Source organism: Leguminivora glycinivorella, chromosome 16 (genome assembly GCF_023078275.1).
Source record: "Leguminivora glycinivorella isolate SPB_JAAS2020 chromosome 16, LegGlyc_1.1, whole genome shotgun sequence".
In the NCBI taxonomy this organism is placed as follows: Eukaryota; Metazoa; Arthropoda; class Insecta; order Lepidoptera; family Tortricidae; genus Leguminivora; species Leguminivora glycinivorella.
In genome coordinates, this window is record NC_062986.1 from 19,149,804 (window position 1) to 19,173,349 (window position 23,546).

The following is a 23,546-nucleotide window of genomic DNA, read 5'->3' on the forward strand; positions in this document are numbered from 1 at the left end:
TACTTGCAAAGTAAAAAAGTTGTGCAAAATTGGCCGTCCTTGAACTTTGCACAGTGACTTTTTAGGTCATAATGAACAAGTTTTATTATGGGACGAATGCTGAAATCGCAAGAAAAAATTAGGCTGTTTCATACATTTCGACTGTCATAATGCAGCTGATTTCTATAAACAGCCAATTTTTTTTTTGCGATTCCAGCTTTGGTCCCATAATAGAAATTGTTCATTATGACCTCAAAAGTCATTATGTAAGGTTGAACGGTTCTTTTTAGTTTAGATAATACTTAAATAATAATAATAAATAAATATTGGGGACACCTTACACAGATCAGCTTAGCCCCAAACTAAGCAAAGCTTGTACTATGGGTGCTAAGCGACGATATACATACTTAAATAGATAAATACATACTTATATACATAGAAAACATCCATGACTCAGGAACAAATATCTGTGCTCATCACAAAAATAAATGTCGTTAACGGGATTCGAACCCAGGACCGCGGCTTAGCAGGCTGGGTCACTACCGACTGAGCCAGACCGGTCGTCAAAGCTAGCGCTAGCATGAGACGAATGGCTCCGTGACTTATCCGACGGAGCACGACAAAGCCTACTTTACCCTGTATATTTTCCTTGGTTATAGGAATAATATAGGCGTGAATTTATGTATTTATTTCATACTGTAGTCACAAATCCGTATACGTCATTTTGCAAGAGAACATCCGCTGAAACCAGCTCCGAAAAACGTAGGCAATTAAAGCTTGGTCCGGATTAAGCTGAATTCTCTTTTTTTTTGTCACATCGACAGCGATATGCACTTAGTTTAGTTCCAGAGACCTGGTGGCTGCGACGCGAAACGAAAACGAAGCGCCGCTAAAGGTAGTCTGGCTCTGTCGTGCCAATACGCAAGAGCGATAGAGATAGATAGATAGATACCCACGTTTCGTTTCGTGAGCATTTGTGCCATTCGGCTACGATTGTGATTTGTATCTAACCCTGATGCAGGGACCATGTGTTCATTTAAACTAAAGTGGAATTGATTGTTTTAGGAAAGAGGTGACTTTAATAAAAATAGCTATTTGTTTTACAAGGGGGCAAAGTTGTTGTTTAACCGCACGTGCCAATATTGATACCCGAGCAAGCGAAAGATTCCAATATTGAACCGCGAGCGTAGCGAGTGGTTCAAAAAGTGGAATCTTGAGCGTTGCGAGGCTTTCAAGGCACGAAGGTTAAACAAACTTTGCCGCCGAGTGAAACACAAAATTTTTCACCACACCAACACGAACAAAATACGGACTATAAAACATGAAACTAAATCAAATCCAGCAATCTATTCAATATTTACGATTCAAAATAATGATTTGTAGGTAAATTCTACCAGCCAGCTCAGGCATCAAGTTAAAATTTGTATGAAATTACTTTGCACTCTTGTGGATAAAGTGCAATTTTGCTATCCGTTTTCGAATAACAAAATTGATCTTTACCAGTTGGTGTGGTGAACATATTTTTATTTACAATTTTCACTAACTTCTGTATCCTTCAGATTTAGATACTGATTACCACGAATGAATTTGCGTGAATTTTCTTCCGATCTCTGTCTTTAAGACTCCAATGGAATTAAGTTTTCATGCGGTACCTACCTCCAAAAAAAATATCTATAATGCTTATAAGTACGTATTTTGCTTGGAATAAATTAAAAAGTAGGTAATACCACAGAATATATAATAGTACAAGTACAGAAGGCTCACTTTGATGTTCACTTCACAAAATGCCGCCATTCTAAATTCTTACCTACATTAACAAACGGACCGCACGCGAGCAGCCAACATTGAATTTTATTGCGCCGCGCGAAGGTCGTCGCCAATGAATGGGCCGCGAACTCGCGGCCGCTGACATGTACTTGTAGCGCGGCGATAGAATTGCGGAGTGAGCCGCCCCTGGTAATACCAAGGACCATATAATACGGGACAGACAAAGTCAATAAAGCGTACCCCTGAAATGTATGGGCCTTTTAGGCTTAAAACTAGATGGCGCTGTTCGCAGCCTAGAAGTGGCCGAAAACATATTTTCCCGAAATATTTTTGCGTGTTTTTATTTTGTATAAGAACAAATGATATATGCTTCTTTAATATCACAATATCACTTCAATACATTTTTTTTGAGAAAATGAGGTAGGTCTGGCGACTCTGGTGCCGTAGACGAATGGCATTTCTGCGACGCCACGGAAGATAGTCTGGCTCTGTCGCGCCAATACGCAAGAGCGATAGAGATAGATATCTACGAGCGTTTCGTTTCGTGAGCGTTTGTGCCATTCGGCTACGTACCCTGGACTCTTAGTGCGTTTGCACATTATCCGATCCGATATCGGATGTCGGACCGTTATCCCATACATTACAGGCGCCATCTTGGATTTTTTCTATTGAAATCCTTCCGACATCCGATATCGGATCGGATAATGTGTAAACGGCCTTAGTCCACGCGTAGAAGTTGTATACGTGCGTTTAATGCAATGCTGGTCTAAGCGACGGATCACATACAACTAGCGTACGCAACGTACGGCATAGAGTATATTGAATAATATGGTATAGAGTTATCAGTCAAGATTTTCGAATGCAGCGCCATCTATTGATAAGTTACGACAACTTTTCATGTGAATTTCCATGCCTAAAGGGTCCTAATAGCACATAAAGGATGTAGACCCTTTAAACATGGAACGCCACATATTTATGGCGGGATCTTGTCATCAACCAGTTACATAATTAACTATTTCTACACGGACTTGGCAAAAAAGATGACAATAATAAAATTTGCAATTTAATTACAAGTAATTATTAGCCACAGAATGTCTTTCGCTAGTTTGCGGGTGGTACAGCGACATCTAGCGAAAAATTTGGACATCAAAAAATACCTATACATTTTACGACAAGTCATTACCCAGTTTTGCGGGGGTAGCAGTGACATCTAGCGTACAACTTGCACTACCTACGGCATATAATTGTTTTTCACGACCTCTATCGTTGAGTTTCCTAAACATATCCTGAGTACATCGGATTTACTAGCGTAGGCGGAGCGGTAGCGGAGCGTCAGCGGAGCGCAACGATAGCGGTGCGCCGGACGAACGCTGGCGTTGCGCCCAGCGGACGCCGGCGGGAACTAACGAGCGGAATGCGCGCGGATTGCGACGTTCCGCCAGCGCATCGCTATCATTGCGCTCCGCTAACGCTACGCTATCAAAACGCTTTATGTGTGGCGGAGGCTTTAAAGTTAAGTTTCCACCGCTATAATAGTGCGGTACCTAGTCTGTTTTTTTACCAGTAATGCCCTGTTTAGTACACATCCTAAGCGTTGCATTAGCTGGACAAACACATAGTAAATTCAAGCTGCAGTTGCAAACGTGCTGTTACTCCCCGGGACGCCCGAAGTGCAAATTGAAAACTTGAGCCTGGAGCGGCTATGCCGATTACATCCAATAGATTCCGCACGTATTTTGTAGTCAAAAGGCTGGAAACCTGTCACTTGACTGCAATGTCACATTTGCGTTTTCTTATAACCCCTTATTTGCCAAGATATCTTCTTAAGAAACTAGCATTTAATGGAATCCATGGTAATCTATTGCGTTGGTTTGCATCTTATTTGACAAATAGAACTCAAGTAGTAGTCATTAATGGCTTTAGATCAAATCTTGCGAATGTAACGTCCGGAGTAATTCAAGGCTCAATTTTAGGGCCTTTGTTATACAGTATATTTATAAACGATATTAAAAAGTGCTTTAAACACTGTAATTTCTTATTGTTTGCAGATGACCTAAAACTTTATAGAGTAATAGAGAATGAAAGTGATAGTAAATTAGTTCAGGAAGACATAGACACATTCTATGCATACTGTGAAGACAATAAATTGCAGTTAGCAGCTAATAAATGTATGCAAATTACCTTCACCAAAAATAAGAAAAGAATAATAAATTTTAAGTACAAATTAGGTGAAACACAAATAATGAAAGTACATTCAGCTAGAGATCTAGGAGTGCTGTTTGATGAAAATTTACACTTTAGCACTCATACCTATAGACAAGATTGTACGTAAAGCTTATCAGATGTTAGGTTTTGTGATCAGGTCGGCTAAAGTGTTTAAAAAGGCAGACACTCTATAAAGCGTTAGTAAAACCACATCTAGAGTACGCATCGGTTATATGGAATCCTCTTTATGCAAAATATGCGAACGCCATCGAAATGGTACAAAAAAAATTTCTGAGAATTATGCATAAAAGGGTAACAGGACAGAAGATGACTTACCAAAACTTGTTAAAGCACTACAAGCTGTCATCATTGTCAACGCGTCGTATAACGTCGGATGCTATAGTCCTCTATAATATATGTAGAAGTGAGTACAACAGCAACGAGCTGCTTCTGGATTCCGTACTTGGGTTCCGAACCAAAAAGGTGCAAAAGGAACCCTTATGGTGCTGCTCCGTCCGTCTGTCTGTCTGTCTAACTGTCTCTAAGCAGTTAATTATTTTATACGTTTTTTTGGACTTAATGTTAACTTTTAAACGAATTTAATTTTATAACTTTAATTAATTTCTGGTTCTATAAAAATAACATTTACGAAATCAGTAGTTAGTAGTTCTCGCTATTTACTGTTGGCAACACCACCGCCTCTTCACGCTCCACGTGGCTCCACGCCGCATCGGGGATTCCTCAATAAACGTCTGTATACTGAATGTTTATCGAATTAAAATGTACGGAATATTGGGTGAAATGTGTCGAATTGTCATGTTGTTATTGAAACGTTACAAATCACGAAAAACCATTGTTTTCGTATTATTTGTTCACCTGAAAAAAAAACATATTTAGAAAAAGACAATGACGCTCTGTTTTTTTTCATGTTTTTTTTATTATTCTTTTTTTTATGTTTTATCTATGTCGTGGCATCATCAAATAGGCCCAAAGGAAGATCAGCGCTCTACATGCCTAGCATTTTACTGAGTAATTTCGTCATGAACACTTTAAGGTAACTTTGTTATTGTTAGCTTATAATATTTTTAAATTAAGTCCAGAGGCCAGAGGTCGCAGGTTCGAGTAATGCAGGGTGCAGGACGTGTGATTTTTTCCATTTTTCCTTCAATTTAAAAATATGTAATATCGCTCGCAGACGTTTCTGCATGATAAAAAACAAGCTTATCATGTCTGTACTTGTCCGCACATGTTCTGTGATTGTCATGAATAAATGCATTTTATGTTTATCTTTATCTTTATTATTATTATTATTATAAATGGGCTTACTCTTGGCCACAGACTAGCTGAAGGCAAAGACGTGGCCTACGATGGAGTGAGCTCGCCCAGAAGATGCCTTTTCACTCTTGATTTGAAGGTTGCCGGGTTATATGAGCTCGGAAATATAACACAGAACTAAACAGATAACCACTTCACGTCAAGTGCGACATCTATTGAGCAACTGATCCATTCTGAGAGATTAAACATTCTACGACTTTATAGCGGACTTTAAAAACATTCTACGCGACACTTTCTTCCTACTGAACTTTAAACTTATTTGACTTCTTTTAGAGGTGGTTTTCCCTTACAATGCATCTGTAATATTATTTTTTAATGTGTGGTCTTGAATGTTAATGTTGTGCGTATGTCGAGTTAACATTCCCATATCCCGTTAGTCTCCCGACTATCCCGACTAGGCATACAATCCATACTAATATTATAAATGGGAAAGTGTGTGGGTCTGTTTGTTTGTCCGTCCTTCACGGAAAAACGGAGCGACGAATTATCGTGATTTTTTTAAGTGGAGATAGTTGAAGGGATGGAGAGTGACATAGGCTACTATTTGTCTCTTTCTATCGCGAGCGAAGGGGCAAAAGCTAGTCTAGTATGCATACATGTAGACAGTTACATTATACAAATACATGCATACTGTGTACATTATACATGTTAATTGAGTACAAAACAGAATAAATACAATGCAATGCGAACTAATCCATATGAGGGATCTCTTTCAGTCAACCTTTGATCAAATTGAAAGCATAAATAAACTACCTACTAAACCATTATAGACAAGCGACTTACAAAATGTTACGTTGCAACGAAATATCCGCGTAATGGTGCTCTCACACTGTCTGTTATAAATGTTATATAACACGGTGTGATAGGGACAGCGTAATTGACATTAGGCCATCGCGCACAAACACATAAGTATAACAACATCCTTTATGTTTTCATTGACTTACAAAAGTTGACGCGCTACACTATTTTATTCTATTTAAAATCATGTGTAAAACCCAAAGAAACAGTTTTCTTTCATTTCCATGGCAGCATTTTCCTTTCAGTGAAATGATAATCACGAAAATAAAAATCCAAATACTGTATGAGATAAAACTTCTCTTGCAACAAAGCAAGCTCTTGTGTTGTACCTATAGCTAATACATTTGCGAAGAGGTAGAAACAGAATAGACAGACACATCGATCCTCTTTGTGCACCCTGTATATTAACTACGCTTATACTACAACTAATGATAATCAGTGGTTGCAATTCTCATTCGTTTTTAGTTTTTTGACGAGTAGAGCGGCCAGAGGGTCTCGGAAAAAGTTGATGTGACTGGAGAGTATACTGCTGACAAGGGGTATCGATGTGATCGGTAGACTTTACTGAGTACGAAATAAAGACTTGTCACTTTCTTAGACTCTCGGGGGGTTAACTATGACGTTACAAAGATCGCGGTCCCGGGTTTCAATTTTTTGCCAATTTGTCTAGAACCCCTCATCCAATTTTGAAAAATGAGGTGTCGATTTAAAGCGTATAGCATGCTGATTAATATTTCTTATATGTGAAAAGTATAGTTTTGTTAGTTTTTTTTACTAACAATAATGCAAAAAAAAAATGTTTTTTGACTCTCTTTTTTGACTTTTCTGACTCAAAAAGGCAATGCCTGCTAAACCGCGTTCCTGGGTTCGAATCCCGGTAAGGGTCTTTTGTCTCTGAGTCATGGATGTTTTCTATGTATATAAGTTTTGTATATTATGTATATCATTGTCTGAGTACACAAGCCTTCTTGAACTTACCGTGGGATTTAGTCAATTTGTGTAAGAATGTCCTATTAATATTAATTTATTATTCATTTATTTATTCATCTTGGTTAGCCCTCTGAAACATCATCATCCTCCTTGCGTTATCCCGGCATTTTCTACGGCTCATGGGAGCCTGGGGTTCGCTCTGACAACTAATTCCAATATTTAGCGTAGGCACTAGTTTTACGAAAGCGACTGCCATCTGACCTTCCAACCCGAAGGGTAACTAGGCCTTATTGGAATTAGATCGGTTTCCTCACAATGTTTTCCTTCACCGAAAAGCGACTGGCAAATATCAAATGACATTTCGCATATAAGTTCCGAAAAACTCATTGGTACGATGGTACACTGGTAGATATTAAGCTGTGTAAGCATTACCATGCGGTGACCGTGTGTTTGCCATTTGCTACATTGAGCTTGGGCCAACAGTGTAGCCGCGCCATTATAGCACTAACCTAACAGCTTCAAAGCATAAACTAAGTTAAATTAGACTTATATTGACCGGGATATAGACCGTGATTACCTTTTTGATCTTTGTCGAGCTCCTGATATTTCGACGCAGTTACATGCATCATGATCACGGAAAACTGAACAAGGCGGTTGGATGCCAAAGTTGCGTAGACAGCGCACGATCTACCCTCTTTCGCGCGCTTCGGCTGCGTTCACTTTCAGCGTTATCACTGGTCGTATTCACTATACTCGTATGGTCTGTCCAAACACACTACACTCACAGTGTCACTACGTTTGTTCAATTCTGACTTCACCGGTTTTTGTACACAAACAAATCACTGGATTGCGTACATAGTTTGAAGCCATCCTCGCGATTGAAATTAATTAAAAAGGTGATTTCGACGGAACGCTACTACATACCGAGATGGGTAAGAGAGCCATTGAGATTCACAAGTTTAAAAATTCCCGATAACGCAAGGATGTCTTAGAGAACTACTCTTAATAATTACTTAAATATTAGGTTTTGTCACACCTCGGACACTGGCGATCAAATGACAGAGGCGCGTTCCTAGCACACAGTCTAAGCTCGTGTAGGTGAACGCGTACTGTGCTTGAGTTGGTGAGATGTGACAGGTCGACTGTTCGCGTTTTTGACAGGCGGTAACTGTGAGGTAACCGAGAGGGGGTGTGCGGCACTTTCAGCGGGGAGCGGGAGTGGCCATACTGTACGATAGTACTCTTTATTATACTGTGGTTTTGTGAAAATAGACTACAAGAAAAACACCACTACTTTCATGCTTTGTGAGTATATTACTCGTGCGATTATACGTGTTTCAATGCAATTAGTGCTCAAAACTCCACATTCCCCAGTTTTCCCACAAAGGCTTCACAAGTGTGCAGAAAAGCGGAACTCCAGAATTTCTTTGAGTTCACGCCGTATTATATTCCTTTCAAAAAGGAATAGTGCGTGTTATTCTGACAGACGTTATATTTCAGGTTGGGAGGGTTTAAGGGCCAGTTGCATCAACCACATTTGACAGACACATCATCGTCACGCAACAGACGTCTATGGAACTTCCAATACAAAAAAACCGGCCAAGAGCGTGTCGGGCCACGCTCAGTGTAGGGTTCCGTAGTTTTCCGTATTTTTCTCAAAAACTACCGAACCTATCAAGTTCAAAACAATTTTCCTAGAAATTCTTTATAAAGTTCTACTTTTGTGATTTTTTTCATATTTTTTAAACATAATTATGGTTCAAAAGTTAGAGGGGGGGGATGCACTCTTTTTCCTTTAGGAGCGATTATTTCCGAAAATATTAATATTATCAAAAAACGATCTTTGTAAACCCTTATTCATTTTTAAATACCTATCCAACAATATATCACACGTTGGGGTTGGAATGAAAAAAAATATCAGCCCCCACTTTACATGTAGGGGGGGGTACCCTAATAAAACATTTTTTTCCATTTTTTATTTTTGCACTTTGTTGGCGTGATTGATATACATATTGGTACCAAATTTCAGTTTTCTAGTGCTAACGGTTACTGAGATTATCCGCGGACGGACGGACGGACAGACAGACATGGCGAAACTATAAGGGTTCCTAGTTGACTACGGAACCCTAAAAAATTAACGAACGCTTTAACAGTGATAGACGGTTTGATGCAAACCGGTCCTTAGTTGATGGGGATTTTATCAGAAAACTGGGAGGTGTGTTTCTTTTTTATAGAAGCGGGCTTTATTCCTTTAAAAGTACGACATGTAGATGTCAGTGGCCTATTTCACAACAGTGACAAATGTCGCCCGACAGTGACATTTCGCCGTTCATCGCCTGTTGAAGAAGGAAATATTGACGCTGAGTAACAATGGTACTTATTAACCCACAAATAGGCACAGTATTGTCAGTATCTGTCAATGTCACTGGCATCAAACAATATGTGGCGAAATTATGTACCTCTTATAAGTCTACGAAAAATTTCATGATGGCATAGGTAGGTATCTAGATATGTCTATATTTTTTAAAGAAAGCTTTTATTTTGCTTTACCCCCCATGCGAAGCTAGTCCGACCCAGCGTAAAATAAATGTCTCAATCATCTTAGAGGTCGAAATGGAAACGAATTGTTAATCCATTAAATAATCGCTTAGTACAAAAACATTCTTCATTAAATCAAAAAATAACCAATTCCATACGTTATAATATTGGTTACTCAATATTACAATTCACCCAATAAACCAATCCTTCCATACGATTTATTTTTGGGAACGAAATGTAAATTGCATGTGTGATTCGTTTTTTGATTGCTGTATTTATTTCAATCTGAATATTAAACGTGGCATAAGTAAAAGCTGAAGAGGCAATATTTTTTGCTGTTACATTTATCGAAGTTCACGTGCCGCGGGTCTTAATATTTTTTTGCTGTTTTTACACTTCACTCGTGACTCACATTTATTCACTTGTACGACATATTTCAGAAACCCACCATTGTACTAAAAATAATTTTCATAAATATTAAGGTCTGGATTTCTTTGATACTTTTGATTCTTTCTAAATGTTCAAATCTTATAAAAGACAACGCATTTTACATATTCAGCCCGAAACCAATCTTTTCTTCTCCGACAATGGCAAAATTAGCAATCGCGGACAATTGTCCGAACTTGGCCCGTTTGTTTACAAAAATTGAAGCCGCGATGAAAAACAAATTGAATTTGAACACAAAGGCAAAGTTGGTTCGTTGTCCAAATGAAAAAACGCACGCACAATGCGAGGGTCCCGCGGCAATAGACAGCCGGAAAGGTAGAATCGAGGTATACCTGAATGTCATAAAACACAAATAGAGACGTGAAAAGTACTGCCGACCTAGCCGAATGGCAATCGTTGACGCAAGACGTCGATTGAAACGCAGTCTGGCTCTTTCGCACCAACACGGAACTAGCTAGCTACGATATCGATATTATTGTGAGCGTTTGTGCATTTGGCTATGTACCCTGGCGTCTTCACTGTAACTAAAAAAAATGTAACTATTTAATAGATTGCGTTGTCATCCAAGAACGCCAATTTTATAGAACCTTCAATGGTCTAACAGTTCTGAATGTCAATCATACTACGTATAATATTCAATTTCTCTATCGCTATTGTAACTATAATAATAATGAAACATACTGATTGTGAATCATTTTTGTGTTTAATATTAGAAGAGACCTATGATACACTTGAAGAGACCAATTATTGGCCTTTTCTCTACGCGTCTTACTAGTAAAAGTTGCGTTTTTGAACGCGACTCAATACTTTAAACGTGACTTTAACGCAAGAATGCAACTCATAAGCATTGTTCGTATTTTCGTAGTTGACGTACGCTCGGGATCAAACGAAACGCAGTTGTTACTGTCACACTAATATCGAAAACTGATAGCGTTAAAAAATGACTGGCACGTTGGCTAAGTAGGTAACTCGTCTGGAGATCTGCTTCAATCCGGCGAAATATAAATCGGGCCAACGGACAATGTCTCATCTACATAGAAAAGTTATTATATTTCCTTGCGGTCTCGGCCGTTTCTTTAAGTGCTGCTTTAGAAATTGCTTCTAGAGTGTTTGTTTTGCTATAAATTGAAGTAACTTCTGCGAGTTTTTTCAGAAGTAAAATTTAATGTTTTCGTCTTAGTTATCAAAAACGATTATTTTGAAATTATTTTTTATGAGTAGATTTTTCTATGATTTACTAATGACTCAGTCTATTTTTTTCCACTTTGGATTATTCAAACTATGAACACCCCCCGTCGGGTGTCAAATAAACTGATTTGTGTGTACTTGTACTCTCATTCAAGAACGTACCACGATGAGTGCTAGATAACCTCATTTATGAACGCCCGGGGTGGGTGCAAAATAACTTTATTCAAGTATTGGCCAGCTTTAGGTGCCAAATAATTTAATTTATGAAAGTCCCTCGTTGGGTGCCATAATGATCTAATGTATGAATTCTTCACGTTGGGTGCCAAATAATCTAACACAGGAATGTCTCGCGGTGGGCGCTAAATAGTCGCATTCATTAATGTACTACGTTGTGTGTTAAAACAATCTTATTCATGAATGTACTAATACTTTAATTCATTGAAGTTCCATGTTGGGTGCCAAATAATCTCATTCATGATTATACCTAATATACCATGATTATACCTAACAAAATACCAGATGAAATAAAAAACGAAACTAAAGATGAAGTGTTTAAACGAAAATTAAAAGAGTTATTAATTAAAAAATGTTATTATTCTATAGATGAGTTTTTCAATGATACAATCTTAGACATGTAAAATAATATATAATAGAAAGAATTAAATAATATATCAGTAAATTTATAATTTTAATAATCCAATTTATTTCTAATTTATTATTGCATACAATTAGGTTTTCTATTATTGAATTTCAATTTAGTTATTTTATTGTTGACATTTAATTCCATTAATGAAGTATTATTTATTAGTATTAATTAAATAAAACCTAAAAATGAAAATGTTTATAAATTAATTAAATTAAAATTTATACGAATAAATTTTATCAATTTCAAAATAATTTTTGCCACTACATGTCCGTGTAATGAAATGTTGCTTAAAATGCATGTTATTTAAAAATCCATTTTATGTAAATAATTATAGTTTTAGTCTTAGTTAAGTATGTTGCTGTATACCCTAACAGGGTTCATGTGATCTTTTGCTGTGAATAGCCTATTGTAAGACCTTGTGTAACACATGATTACAAATGCAATAAATGAATTATGAATTATGAATTACCACGTTGGGTGTCAAATAATCCTATTCCTTGTTGGGCGCCAAAATAAACTACTTTATGAATGCCCCACGTTGGGTGCCAAATACTTTAGTTCAAGAGTGTCCCGCGGTAGTCGCCAAATGATCTCATTCGTGAATGCCCCACGTTGAGTGCCAAATACTTTAATTTATGAATTGTCCCACGTTGGGTTCCAAATACTTTAATTCATTGATGTCCCACGTTGGGTGCCAAATACTTTATTCATGGATGTTCCACTTTGGGTTCCAAATACTTTTATTCATGGATGTTCTACTTTGGGTGCCAAATACTTTAATTCATTGATGTCCTACGTTTGGTGTCGAATCGAATTCATAAGTGTCCCAAATACTTTTATTCATTGAAGTTCCATGTTGGGTGCCAATAAATATCATTCATGAATGTCCCAAATTAAGTTCCAAATAATCTAATTCATTAATTCCCCATGTAGGGTGCCAAATAGTCTCAGTCATAAATCTCCCAAATTGGGTTCCAAGTAATATAATTCATTGATTTCCCTTTTTTTGGTGCCCAATAGTCACAGTCATGCATGTCCCACGTTGGGTGCCAAATAATCTCATCCATAAATGTCCCACATTGGGTGCCATATACTTTAATTCATGAATTCCCCGTGTAGGGTGCTAAATAAGCTCAGTCATAAATCTCCTAAATTGGGTTCCAAATAATGATGAATATAATTTAATTTATCAATACAATGCAACCAAACCAACCAAATAATACAATTCATCATTTCCTTATGTTGGGTGTCATATAATCTTTCATGATTATCCAGAGTTGGGCACCTAAATAACTGAAACATGAAAAAATGGATGCCCCATGTTGGGCGCCAAAATAATCAAACTAGTATTACCCCACGTTATGTTATCAAACTTATTTTATAGAAACTTAATCAGAATTCTAGTTTACAGACTAAGCTGTAAATACTTGTATTGTTTTTTTGAATAAATATATGATAATTATTATATGATATGATATGTCGATAGATATAAATAGTACATAAAATAAAAAGTGTAACATTATGTAGCCTTCTTATTTTTGCAATAATCTATTGAAAAGTCAAAGATTGGGACAGTGAAGCAGACTTATCTTAAAATCGTCAGGCATTCAATACCTCAAATATATACATCTAAAGCCTTATAATAAACTGCCCCTAATAATTTAACAGTAAAATCATTAGACCGATAAAATAGAAATGGGTTCCAATCATGATAAACATCGCACCGAACTTACGACAAAAGGGAACGACCTCCCCGAAAACGGCTTTTCATACAAGCGTTGTCCACGATTTCCTGGAAGGCTAATTGACATTTACTGTACTGAAGGCTATGTTCTGGTCTTAAATGAAAGAACTTCTCCTTGCTCGTTGTTTTATTACAATGCCAATCTCATACTGAACAGTTTGGGTTACAATCACAGTCGATATTAACAATACAATACACAAATTCCTAAAATTATCACAGCTTGGTTATATGGTTGCTTTTTCTAGTTTTTCCATAATGCCGATTATATCTTTTTTTTCACGGTGACATCTGTCAAGATTTATGCGGTTCCCGCCTAATGTTTTATTTTTTTTAAAAGGGCCAATCTTATTCAGGCACGTTTATATCTACCGATAATTTGATAAAGGCCAGTATACATATAAAATCAATGAAAATTATGAACTCAATGTCGAAAGCTAACAGCTCGGCCTTCCTGTGTAAGCGAGGCCCTTCGCTTAGGATCAGTTGCATCACCCGCAGACAACAGCTAGCAGGCACATCAACGTCTCGCAGCAGAAGTCTACGGACATTACCATACAAAAATATTACAAACGTTTAATTCGTTAACAGACGGATTGGTGCAACCGATCCCTAGGTTGTTGACATAACACAAACCTACTTCCTATGCCTACTAGTTTAGAGATCAACAGTGGTAATGATAACATATCATTGAACATTGCTTGTAATGATAACATAACTTCAATAAAAGTTACGAGTTTCAACAATAGAAAACTATTCAAAAACATAAATTAACAACAAATAAATCAAAAGCTGCATGTTTCAGACAATAATCATTCGTCTGATACAACGGTAATGGTAACATACCTAATCCTCCAGGTGTTGACATGCTTGTTAATGATAACACAACTATACAATAAAATTTACGAGTTTTGACAATAGCAAACTTATCAATAACATCAATAATAACAATAAAAAAAAATCAAAGGCTCCATTTTTCAGACAATAATAATACGACTATACAACAGTAACAGGAAGAGTGCAATAAGTACATCGGCCATCCTCGTTGTTAAGCGAGTCCCTTCGCCTTGAGCATTTCTCAGTGTCACGACTGGAACTACGAGTATCAACTATCAATTAGATAATATGCTTAGAGATCAGCGATAAAAAAAAAACAATGAATTTGTACCTACTTATTAAATTTTGCACCTATAGGCATACCAACATTGTCATTCAATTTTACATTAACAAACAAAAATAGATCATAAGATATAACAAAACCGATAGTCGTATGGAATAATAATTTAATCCGAAACACAACAAGAAATTTAATCCAATAAACTTAACATGTATAGCGTAACTACTGTCATAGAGTATATAAAAAAAACATCTTTATTCAGTTGATTGGCCAAAAATCTAACAAAATGCTCAAATCACACATTTAACATCCATTATATTTCAAATAACGTTGCCAGTATCTGTTTTCCATACAGTCTTGTACAAACACACAAGAAATATAACTATCCGTGGGTCACAAACGACTTAATAATAAAAAAAAAAAAAAAACTTCTCGTCCAGTTAATTGAAATCGCTCAAAAACACCCGCATAGTAATGAGATATTGAAACTAATTATATCACAATCAAAATATTAATAATTTAAACAATCTCTATCACACGCACATCGCACAACGCGAATACTACGCTAAAACGTTACAAAGTAGTGGTTATCAACTAAACACTCTCTGGCAAATCGTAAACACCGTCACGACACGCGTCTCCAGCAAGCGACAATGCAATCTGGACTCGTTAAAAGATAGCCGGGATGAACAATACACATCGCGGAACCGGTTAGCTAAGATATCAATTTTTTTTTATCTGCTGCAAATGCACCTATCGCTCGCCCGGAACTGACTAATGAAGTACCTCTTACACATTCGTGCACCTCAAGTCCCGTTTCCGTTAAGTTATCGGTCTCGGTTTACCTTTGATGAGTTGTATAAAATCTGTACCAAGAGCCTCCCCGCCACCCGATTGGCGTGAGTTTGGGTTCTTGGACAAAAGGGCGCTGGTTCAGTCCGGAAATCGACGCCTTGGGAAAATTCCACCCGTTTTCGGAATGCGAACAAATGGGGAGAACTTAAAAGAAAAATAGATAAAATAAAGCCCTACACTCACCCGCGCTTTGACGTGTAGGCCTTTGGCCGCTTATTGTTATATCTATTGGTTTAGAAATCCACGGCTTTTCCGCTCGCCGTAACGTGATTTCACAAGATTTCTTTCCGCAGTTCACCACCGCCGTGAACGTCAACGATTTTCTTTTTTCATCTTCTGACATATTCTTTTTCTTCTTTCATGTCATATTGTTTAAATCTTGTTCTAAAGATAACGCCTTTTGCGCATGCCCGTAATTTCCCCATACGAGATAAATATATATGATAAAATGATGTGAGAGCGAGACATGATAAATGTAAACAATTTAGGATGCGTTCCGAAACTACTTATGGTATTAAAAACTAAACATTCCCCCGCCCGAGAAAGGCTAAAGCCTTTATCAACAATAAACAAAGAAAATAAAACACTAAATTAAAACAATTTGGTACCGCTAACTCCGCTTAGTCGTCCAAAGGAAGCCTACAAATTTTAACAACAGGCCGCGTGAGGCTACCTGTAGAAGTTTTGAGACGTACTACCCTAACAACACCGTCTTTGCCGGGTAGCAGTTCTTCTATCCTTCCTAACTTCCATTTTAGAGGAGGTAAATTCTCCTCCTTTATCAGGACAAGATCACCCAGCTGAGGCGGATCAGTTGGAGATGTCCATTTTCTACGCATTTGAAGAGAATGGAGGTATTGTTCACTCCATTTTCTCCACAACCGTTGAGACATAGCTTGTATTAAGTTAAACCGATTCAACCGTGAGTTCGGAATGTCCTCGAAATTGTACTCCGGAACCGAAAGCAAAGGTCTTCCAATAAGTAGATGAGCAGGCGTCAAAACCTCCAATTCATTAGGATCTTGGGTCAATGGGCATAGAGGACGACAATTAAGGACTGCCTCCACCCTGGTAAATACCGTTACCAATTCGTCAAACGTTAAAACCTGTTCACCTATGACGCGCCGCAATAGTGTCTTAGCCGACTTTACGGTCGCCTCAAAAAGACCACCGAAATGTGGCGCCGCTGGCGAATTAAACCGCCACGTTATAGACTGTTTGGCCGCGCCGTCGCTAAGCCCTTGTTGTGCTTCCTCAGAAGCCAAATATTTCCGCACATCATCCAAGTATCTGTTGGCACCTGTATAATTGGTTCCGCAATCTGAACGTATCACACTCGGCATTCCGCGTCGAGATGTGAACCGTGTCAAAGCCGCAAGAAACCCTTCTGTCGAAAGGTCAGTGACACACTCCAAATGAACCCCTTTGGATGCAGAGCAGATAAATACGCAAAGATACGCCTTCAGAATTTTTGCGTTCCGCAAACGAGACTGCTTAATGCTGAATAGACCAGCAAAATCAGTTTGCACTGTGTGAAACACACCAGTCGCATTAACTCGATCCCATGGCAGCGCTGACATAATCGGCGCTGTTGGTCTGGCTTTGGTTTTAAAACATTTCATACACTTGAAAATTCGTGTACGAATCACTTGTCCCGCAGAAAGAATCCAAAATTGCCGCTGTAATACCGACATCAAAACCGTTGCCCCCGCGTGGCAATAGGTCACATGAAAATGATCCACGATCAAAACCGTTAGAGCATGTGATTTTGGTAAAATCACCGGATGCTTTCGTGGAAAAGACAAACTTGAATGCTCCAAACGACCTCCAACGCGCAATAAACCGTCATCCGCAATAAACGGCAAAAGCCGACGTAGCCGCTTGGAACATTGTTTATTCTGGTCTAAGCAGTGGATATCATCCGTAAACTCCTCCTGCTGAACCAATTTGATTAACCGCTGCAAAGCGAACCGTCGCTCTGGGACTGATAATACCCCCCTAAGTTTCTCGGACAAAGGCCTGGCATTGTTGACAAACCGGAAACAATATGCTACGACCGCCAATAGCATATTTAAACAACTAAACCGCGTAAAAATATTGTCTTTGTCAACAATCCCGATCAAGGCCTGAACATTTACCTTCACTTTCCGCAATCCAGGTAATGGATCATCCGCTTTGTCCATTATATTCCTGGGCCAGGTCTCCGCATCACCTAACAACCAAGGAGGTCCCCACCATAAAGGATGCTCCAATAGTACTGACGCGCGACAACCGCGACTCGCGACATCAGCAGGGTTCATTTCTGAAGGTAAGTGTCTCCAGGCTATGTTTAAACCGCAATTTAGAATCTGAGAAACTCGATTGCCCTCAAAAGTCTGCAACAAATGTGGCGATGTCTTCAACCACGAGAGAACGATAGTGCTGTCACACCATCCGAAGATTCCGTCTATCGTCAGGTCATCACTGATTGCAGCAACAACGTATTTCAAAAGTCTGACTAGCAACGCCGCACCGCTTAATTCAAGTTTCGGGATAGTTAGTTTCGATTTAACCGGCGAGACTCGCGATTTTGCCATCATCAAACTAACCTTGACCCTTCCGTCATGTCCTACAGTCCTCAGATAAACCGCTGCACCATACCCAAGTTCTGATGCATCTGAGAAACCATGCAGAGAACACGATTTGACGTCTAATAAGACAAAGCGTTCCAACCGCAGATTTGAAATGAGAGGCATATCCTTTAATATGCCTTGCCATTCCGCAACTACGTCATCAGGAGCGTTTGCATCCCATGACAAATTTTTCAGCCAGAGTTGTTGCATGAGGACCTTACCCTGAAAGATTACTGGGCAGATCCACCCCAAAGGATCAAATGCCCTAGCTAAAGTTGACAAGATTGACCGTTTAGTACATCCACTAGTGTCATCCAGCTTCGTACGATATGAGAAACAGTCACTGCTAGAATCCCATTGAACGCCTAGGATTTTATAGAAACTAGGCCCATCCGCATTGTCAAATATTTTGCGAGGTTTTTCTAAATGCTCCTCTGCTATGTCCTGTAAGACTTCCTTACTGCTTGACGTCCATTTACTAAGCTCAAAACCGCCAGAGCGTAGTAAATCCGTCAGTTCCTGCTTCAACTTGCCTGCGTCTTCTATGGAGTCGGCTCCGCCTAAAATGTCATCCATATACACCGAAGACCGCAGAAGTTGTGCCGCAGCAGGAAACTGCATCTCTTCGTCATCTGCCAACTGCCTTAGCGTCCGAATCGCAAGGTATGGGCTTGACTTCATTCCGTATGTTACGGTATTTAGCCGATACACACGCAAAGGTAAGTCTGGGGACTCCCGCCAGAAAATGAGCTGGAAACGCCGATCCTCCTCAGCAATCAAAATCTGTCTAAACATCATCCTGATGTCCGTTGTAAACACGTAACGATGTAGCCTAAACCTACATATAATTTCCGCGATATCCCGCTGTAGTTTTGGACCCGCATGTAAACAATCATTTAGCGCGACTCCATTAGTTGACGCGCAACTAGCGTCAAAAACCACACGAATTTTATCAGAATCCGCTTTAAAAATTCCATGATGAGGTATAATGTAACTACCACTGGCGTAGTCGTTTGGTTCCCCTTCACACAGTGACATGTGTCCTGTTTCGGCGTACTCCCGCATAAACTCCGTGTATTTCTCCCTGAAGACCTCGTTGCCTTTTGCAAGGAGCCGCCTCTCCATGGCTAAAAACCGCTTCATAGCTATGGGTACAGTGTTACCGAGTTCAGGGGCGTCCGATATAAAAGGCAACCGTGCTGAGTATCTACCCTCTTCAGTCCGTGAATGGGTATCTCTAAAAATGGTCTCGCATTCAAGATCTTTAGGGTTTTCCGCCTTAAACGGGATGTCTTCAACCTCCCAGAACCGTTCTAAGATCCGATCTGTGCTTGTGCTACAGAAAAAGGCCTGAGACGCACAAGGAACTCGAAGGGAAACTCCAATATTAACAGGACCTGACAAAACGTGTCCGAACACCGTTTTTGTCACCCGTGGAATGTGATCATGGATTTTGATGCGTCCGCTGAGTACAATGTCACAAAGTAAATCCTCACCTAATAAAATATCAATCTCTCGACTCACAAAGAACTGTTCATCCGCAAGATCCAGTCCCCGATAATTATCCGCCAACTGAGCCGGCAACGAATATCCAGGCAGGTTATAACTGATTTTATTTAAGACATTAGCCGTGGTCACCAGCACTGGCTGATCCGTCAGCCTAGGTGTCATGGTCAGGTTAACTGCTCCCCTACAACCGGTTATAGGAGTACAGCCCAGTCCTGTGATTGGGTCGTCAGGCTTAAACCGCTCCAAGCCTAACCTCTGCACACAGGACTCCGAAATGAATGTGCTCTCGCTCCCTCCGTCCAGTAAGGCCCGCGCCTCCTGGTAGCGTCCGCTGCTATCCAGAACTCTAATTATTGCCGTCGCAAGTAACACCTTTGGTTTCATTGCCTGTGATGCCATCAATCCAGAGACTCCAGGAACCGCACCTTCTGGATTGCCGCTGGTTAAGGGCGCACTGACAACAGGAACACTTGAAGAGGACGAGGCAGCATTGTGAGACTTCCCATTTGTAGCCACGTTTGACGTCAAACGTTGTTCACGATCTGAACCACTTGCCGGAATATCAAAATGCAATAAATAATGGTGTTTAGCCGAATTACACTTGTAACAATTCTTGTTATAAGTGCATTTATCAATGTTGTGACCGTTCAAACACTTGAAGCACAATCTAAGTGAAACGACCTGACGCTTCCTAGCTGCAGGCTTCATCTCCAGGAATTTCTCACACTTCGCAATAAAGTGTCCGCTTTTTCCGCATAACCGACACGTCGACGCCGAACCTGCACCTTGAAATGCCGCATGAGCCTTTACCGCCTGGCTCTGTCCACCACCAATACGCCTTCCCGCCGACGCACTGGCCTGTGGTTCCACACTGGATTCCAAAATCCGTATTTCAGTTTCCAAAAACTTAATGAGGTCCGCGAATGTGGGTAATTCTTTATCGGCGTGCTTGTCTTCAAAATGTTTCTTCAAGTTACCGTCTAACTTTTGGAAATTGATGTAGAAGAGCAAATAACACCACGAATCCACCGGAAATTCCATCTTTTCCAACGCTTTTGTGTTTTCAATTAATGTGTTCAAAAACATTTTTAAACCAGTTACCCCCTTAGAGGTTACATGAGGTGCACTCAATAAGTTGTGCAACAAACGATCCGCTAACAACCTTTTGTTGTTATATCGCGCATTCAATAAATCAATCGCGACCGAAAAATTATCTCCTGTGACTGATAGATGCTGAGTCAAAGTCTTTGGTTCGCCTAAAAGCGACCCCGCTAAATAATACATCTTCTCAGTATCCGATAAGGTGGCATCATTGCCCACCAACGACTGGAATAATTCCATAAAAGGAACAAATTCTTCCACCTGTCCCGCAAAGGTAGGAAGTTTCACTTTAGGGAGAACTGCCCTATTCCGCGCGCTCTTAGGATTGTCATTATTGTTACCGCTGCTACAGCTATTATCCGCATTAGCTGAAGCGTTTAAATTTGTCAACCCTAAATGCCGTTGTTTAATAAAATAGTATTTTTTGTTATACGCGTCATACTCCTGAAGATGACTTTCCAAATCAAAGCTCTCTATATCCGCAGCAGAGAGCTGAAGTTCATAAAACATTTCCGTAAATGTCTCATAAACCTTTTCTAAGTCTTGAAACCGCACTATGAAATCACTTTCTTGTTCTGGAGACAATTCAGGATTCCGAGCCAACGCATCCAATACGTCAATACTACGACACGCTGTATGATGTTTCATTTGCAACAACTGTATCCGCCTAGCTGCCGCCATCTTTCCGTTGGTAGTATTTGAATACGTAACCCAAATCAATATAATCAATAGAATCCCAAACCCTAACACAAACCACAACATGAAAACTACACGTAACAATTACACATTATTTTTAATTAAAAGTTCCGCACTAGTAAATCACCGCAATAAATCTTGAAATTTGAAGTTAAATATAACCCGCAAGCCGCAAATAATACATTAAGATTTTACCGCTAACCTTAATATATTATAAAATGTTTATGTTTTAAACTTTTAAGAAAATGTTTAAGACCCCTGAAATTTTATTTTGTATCGAAATAGCATCAAATACCGATAAATAATGCTCTATACCACTTTTGTAAGAAATATAAATGTTTAGAAAAACACAAAAAGCCACACCTGAGCTGAGGTTCGAACCTCCAACCTTCAGCTTCTAAAACCACTCTTAGAACCGCAAGTCTAATCAAGCACTAGGTTACCTAGCCGAAATAATCCTATAGTTTCCTAAATGGAGTATATGGTAACCTAGCAACCAAACTGTTTTAATTTGAAATGTCAATGATAAAATAAATTTAACAGAAATTGAATTTATAATGAATTTATGTAATAAATTTCAATGTTGAAATGTTACTGTTTTAAAAAATACCACAATAGGTAGCCGCAAATGTAAATCCAAAAGACGAAATTGTTTGTAAATGTGAGATATGAACGAAAATGTAATAAATAAAATCCCCAGTCAAAACATAAAAAATATTAAAAGATGAGAACTCAAAAACAAATGTCCCCCCAATTGTATGAAATGAGTATTATATTTCGACCGCTCGAAATATAATTATGATGAAATGAAACGGGTGAAAATATTCCAAGGCGCCGAAAGAATCGAGCTCGAATTTCCGCAAATCCGGCTCGAAGGACCAAATGTACCAAGAGCCTCCCCGCCACCCGATTGGCGTGAGTTTGGGTTCTTGGACAAAAGGGCGCTGGTTCAGTCCGGAAATCGACGCCTTGGGAAAATTCCACCCGTTTTCGGAATGCGAACAAATGGGGAGAACTTAAAAGAAAAATAGATAAAATAAAGCCCTACACTCACCCGCGCTTTGACGTGTAGGCCTTTGGCCGCTTATTGTTATATCTATTGGTTTAGAAATCCACGGCTTTTCCGCTCGCCGTAACGTGATTTCACAAGATTTCTTTCCGCAGTTCACCACCGCCGTGAACGTCAACGATTTTCTTTCTTCATCTTCTGACATATTCTTTTTCTTCTTTCATGTCATATTGTTTAAATCTTGTTCTAAAGATAACGCCTTTTGCGCATGCCCGTAATTTCCCCATACGAGATAAATATATATGATAAAATGATGTGAGAGCGAGACATGATAAATGTAAACAATTTAGGATGCGTTCCGAAACTACTTATGGTATTAAAAACTAAACAAAATCATATAGCGACAAATATTGTTACAAGAAAAACACCTGTGGTATATATGTATATGATACCTCAACTATGTTGCTAATGCTCAAAGTTGGACTACCTAGGCATAGTTCAGTTAACTAACATTTTTTTATTATTAAAGTAGGTATTTACCCACCATACTTAAAAATGTAACAGTCGTTCCCGTTTATAAAGGCAAAAGTCAGAAAGATGAGTTGAGGAACTATACCTAGGCCAATAAGTATAATTCCCACTATGTCCAAAGTTTTAAAAGCGGGAGTGAGTAATCGGCCGCATAACTTTTTAGAAAAGTTTCAATTAATACACACAAAACAATTTGCCTATCGACGAAATCGCTCATGTGTCTCAATTATTAAAGAGAACCATTTACATGTAACCATTGTCGTTTGCGACATGACGAATGCTTTTGACCTTTGCGATCACAACGTCCTAATCAAAAAGTTTGAGCACCACGGTCCAGGTGCCTCTGTTTTAAAGTTCATGGCCGATTTCTTATAGGAAAGACAGCAATCCGTTGTAATAAATAGTGGTTCGGTAAAATCTGACTGTGGTTCTGTAGATATTGGGATCCCCTAGGGCTCGTCCATGGCCCAATCTATGCTTTCTAATACAAATGTATGTTTTTGCTGACGACATACTAACTGCTCCGAACAACGATAGCTTCA

At 39.0% G+C, this 23,546-nt stretch overlaps 1 protein-coding gene across 1 annotated transcript; it reads right to left on the bottom strand.

The window, feature by feature from the left end:
* Positions 1–1,578: 1,578 nt before the first annotated feature.
* On the bottom strand, positions 1,579–21,862 carry LOC125234631. The gene is made up of 2 exons (XM_048140959.1): positions 18,458–21,862; positions 1,579–1,589 (listed from the first exon to the last, which is right to left on the bottom strand). Coding segments are annotated over exons 1-2 (3,075 nt in total). The 5' UTR covers positions 21,531–21,862; the 3' UTR covers positions 1,579–1,587.
* Positions 21,863–23,546: the final 1,684 nt, after the last annotated feature.

What these genes read in the sequence shown, in the direction of transcription:
- LOC125234631 (XM_048140959.1), bottom strand. Translation starts at nt 21,530, where the DNA reads ATGTTGTGGTTTGTGTTAGGGTTTGGGATTCTATTGATTATATTGATT.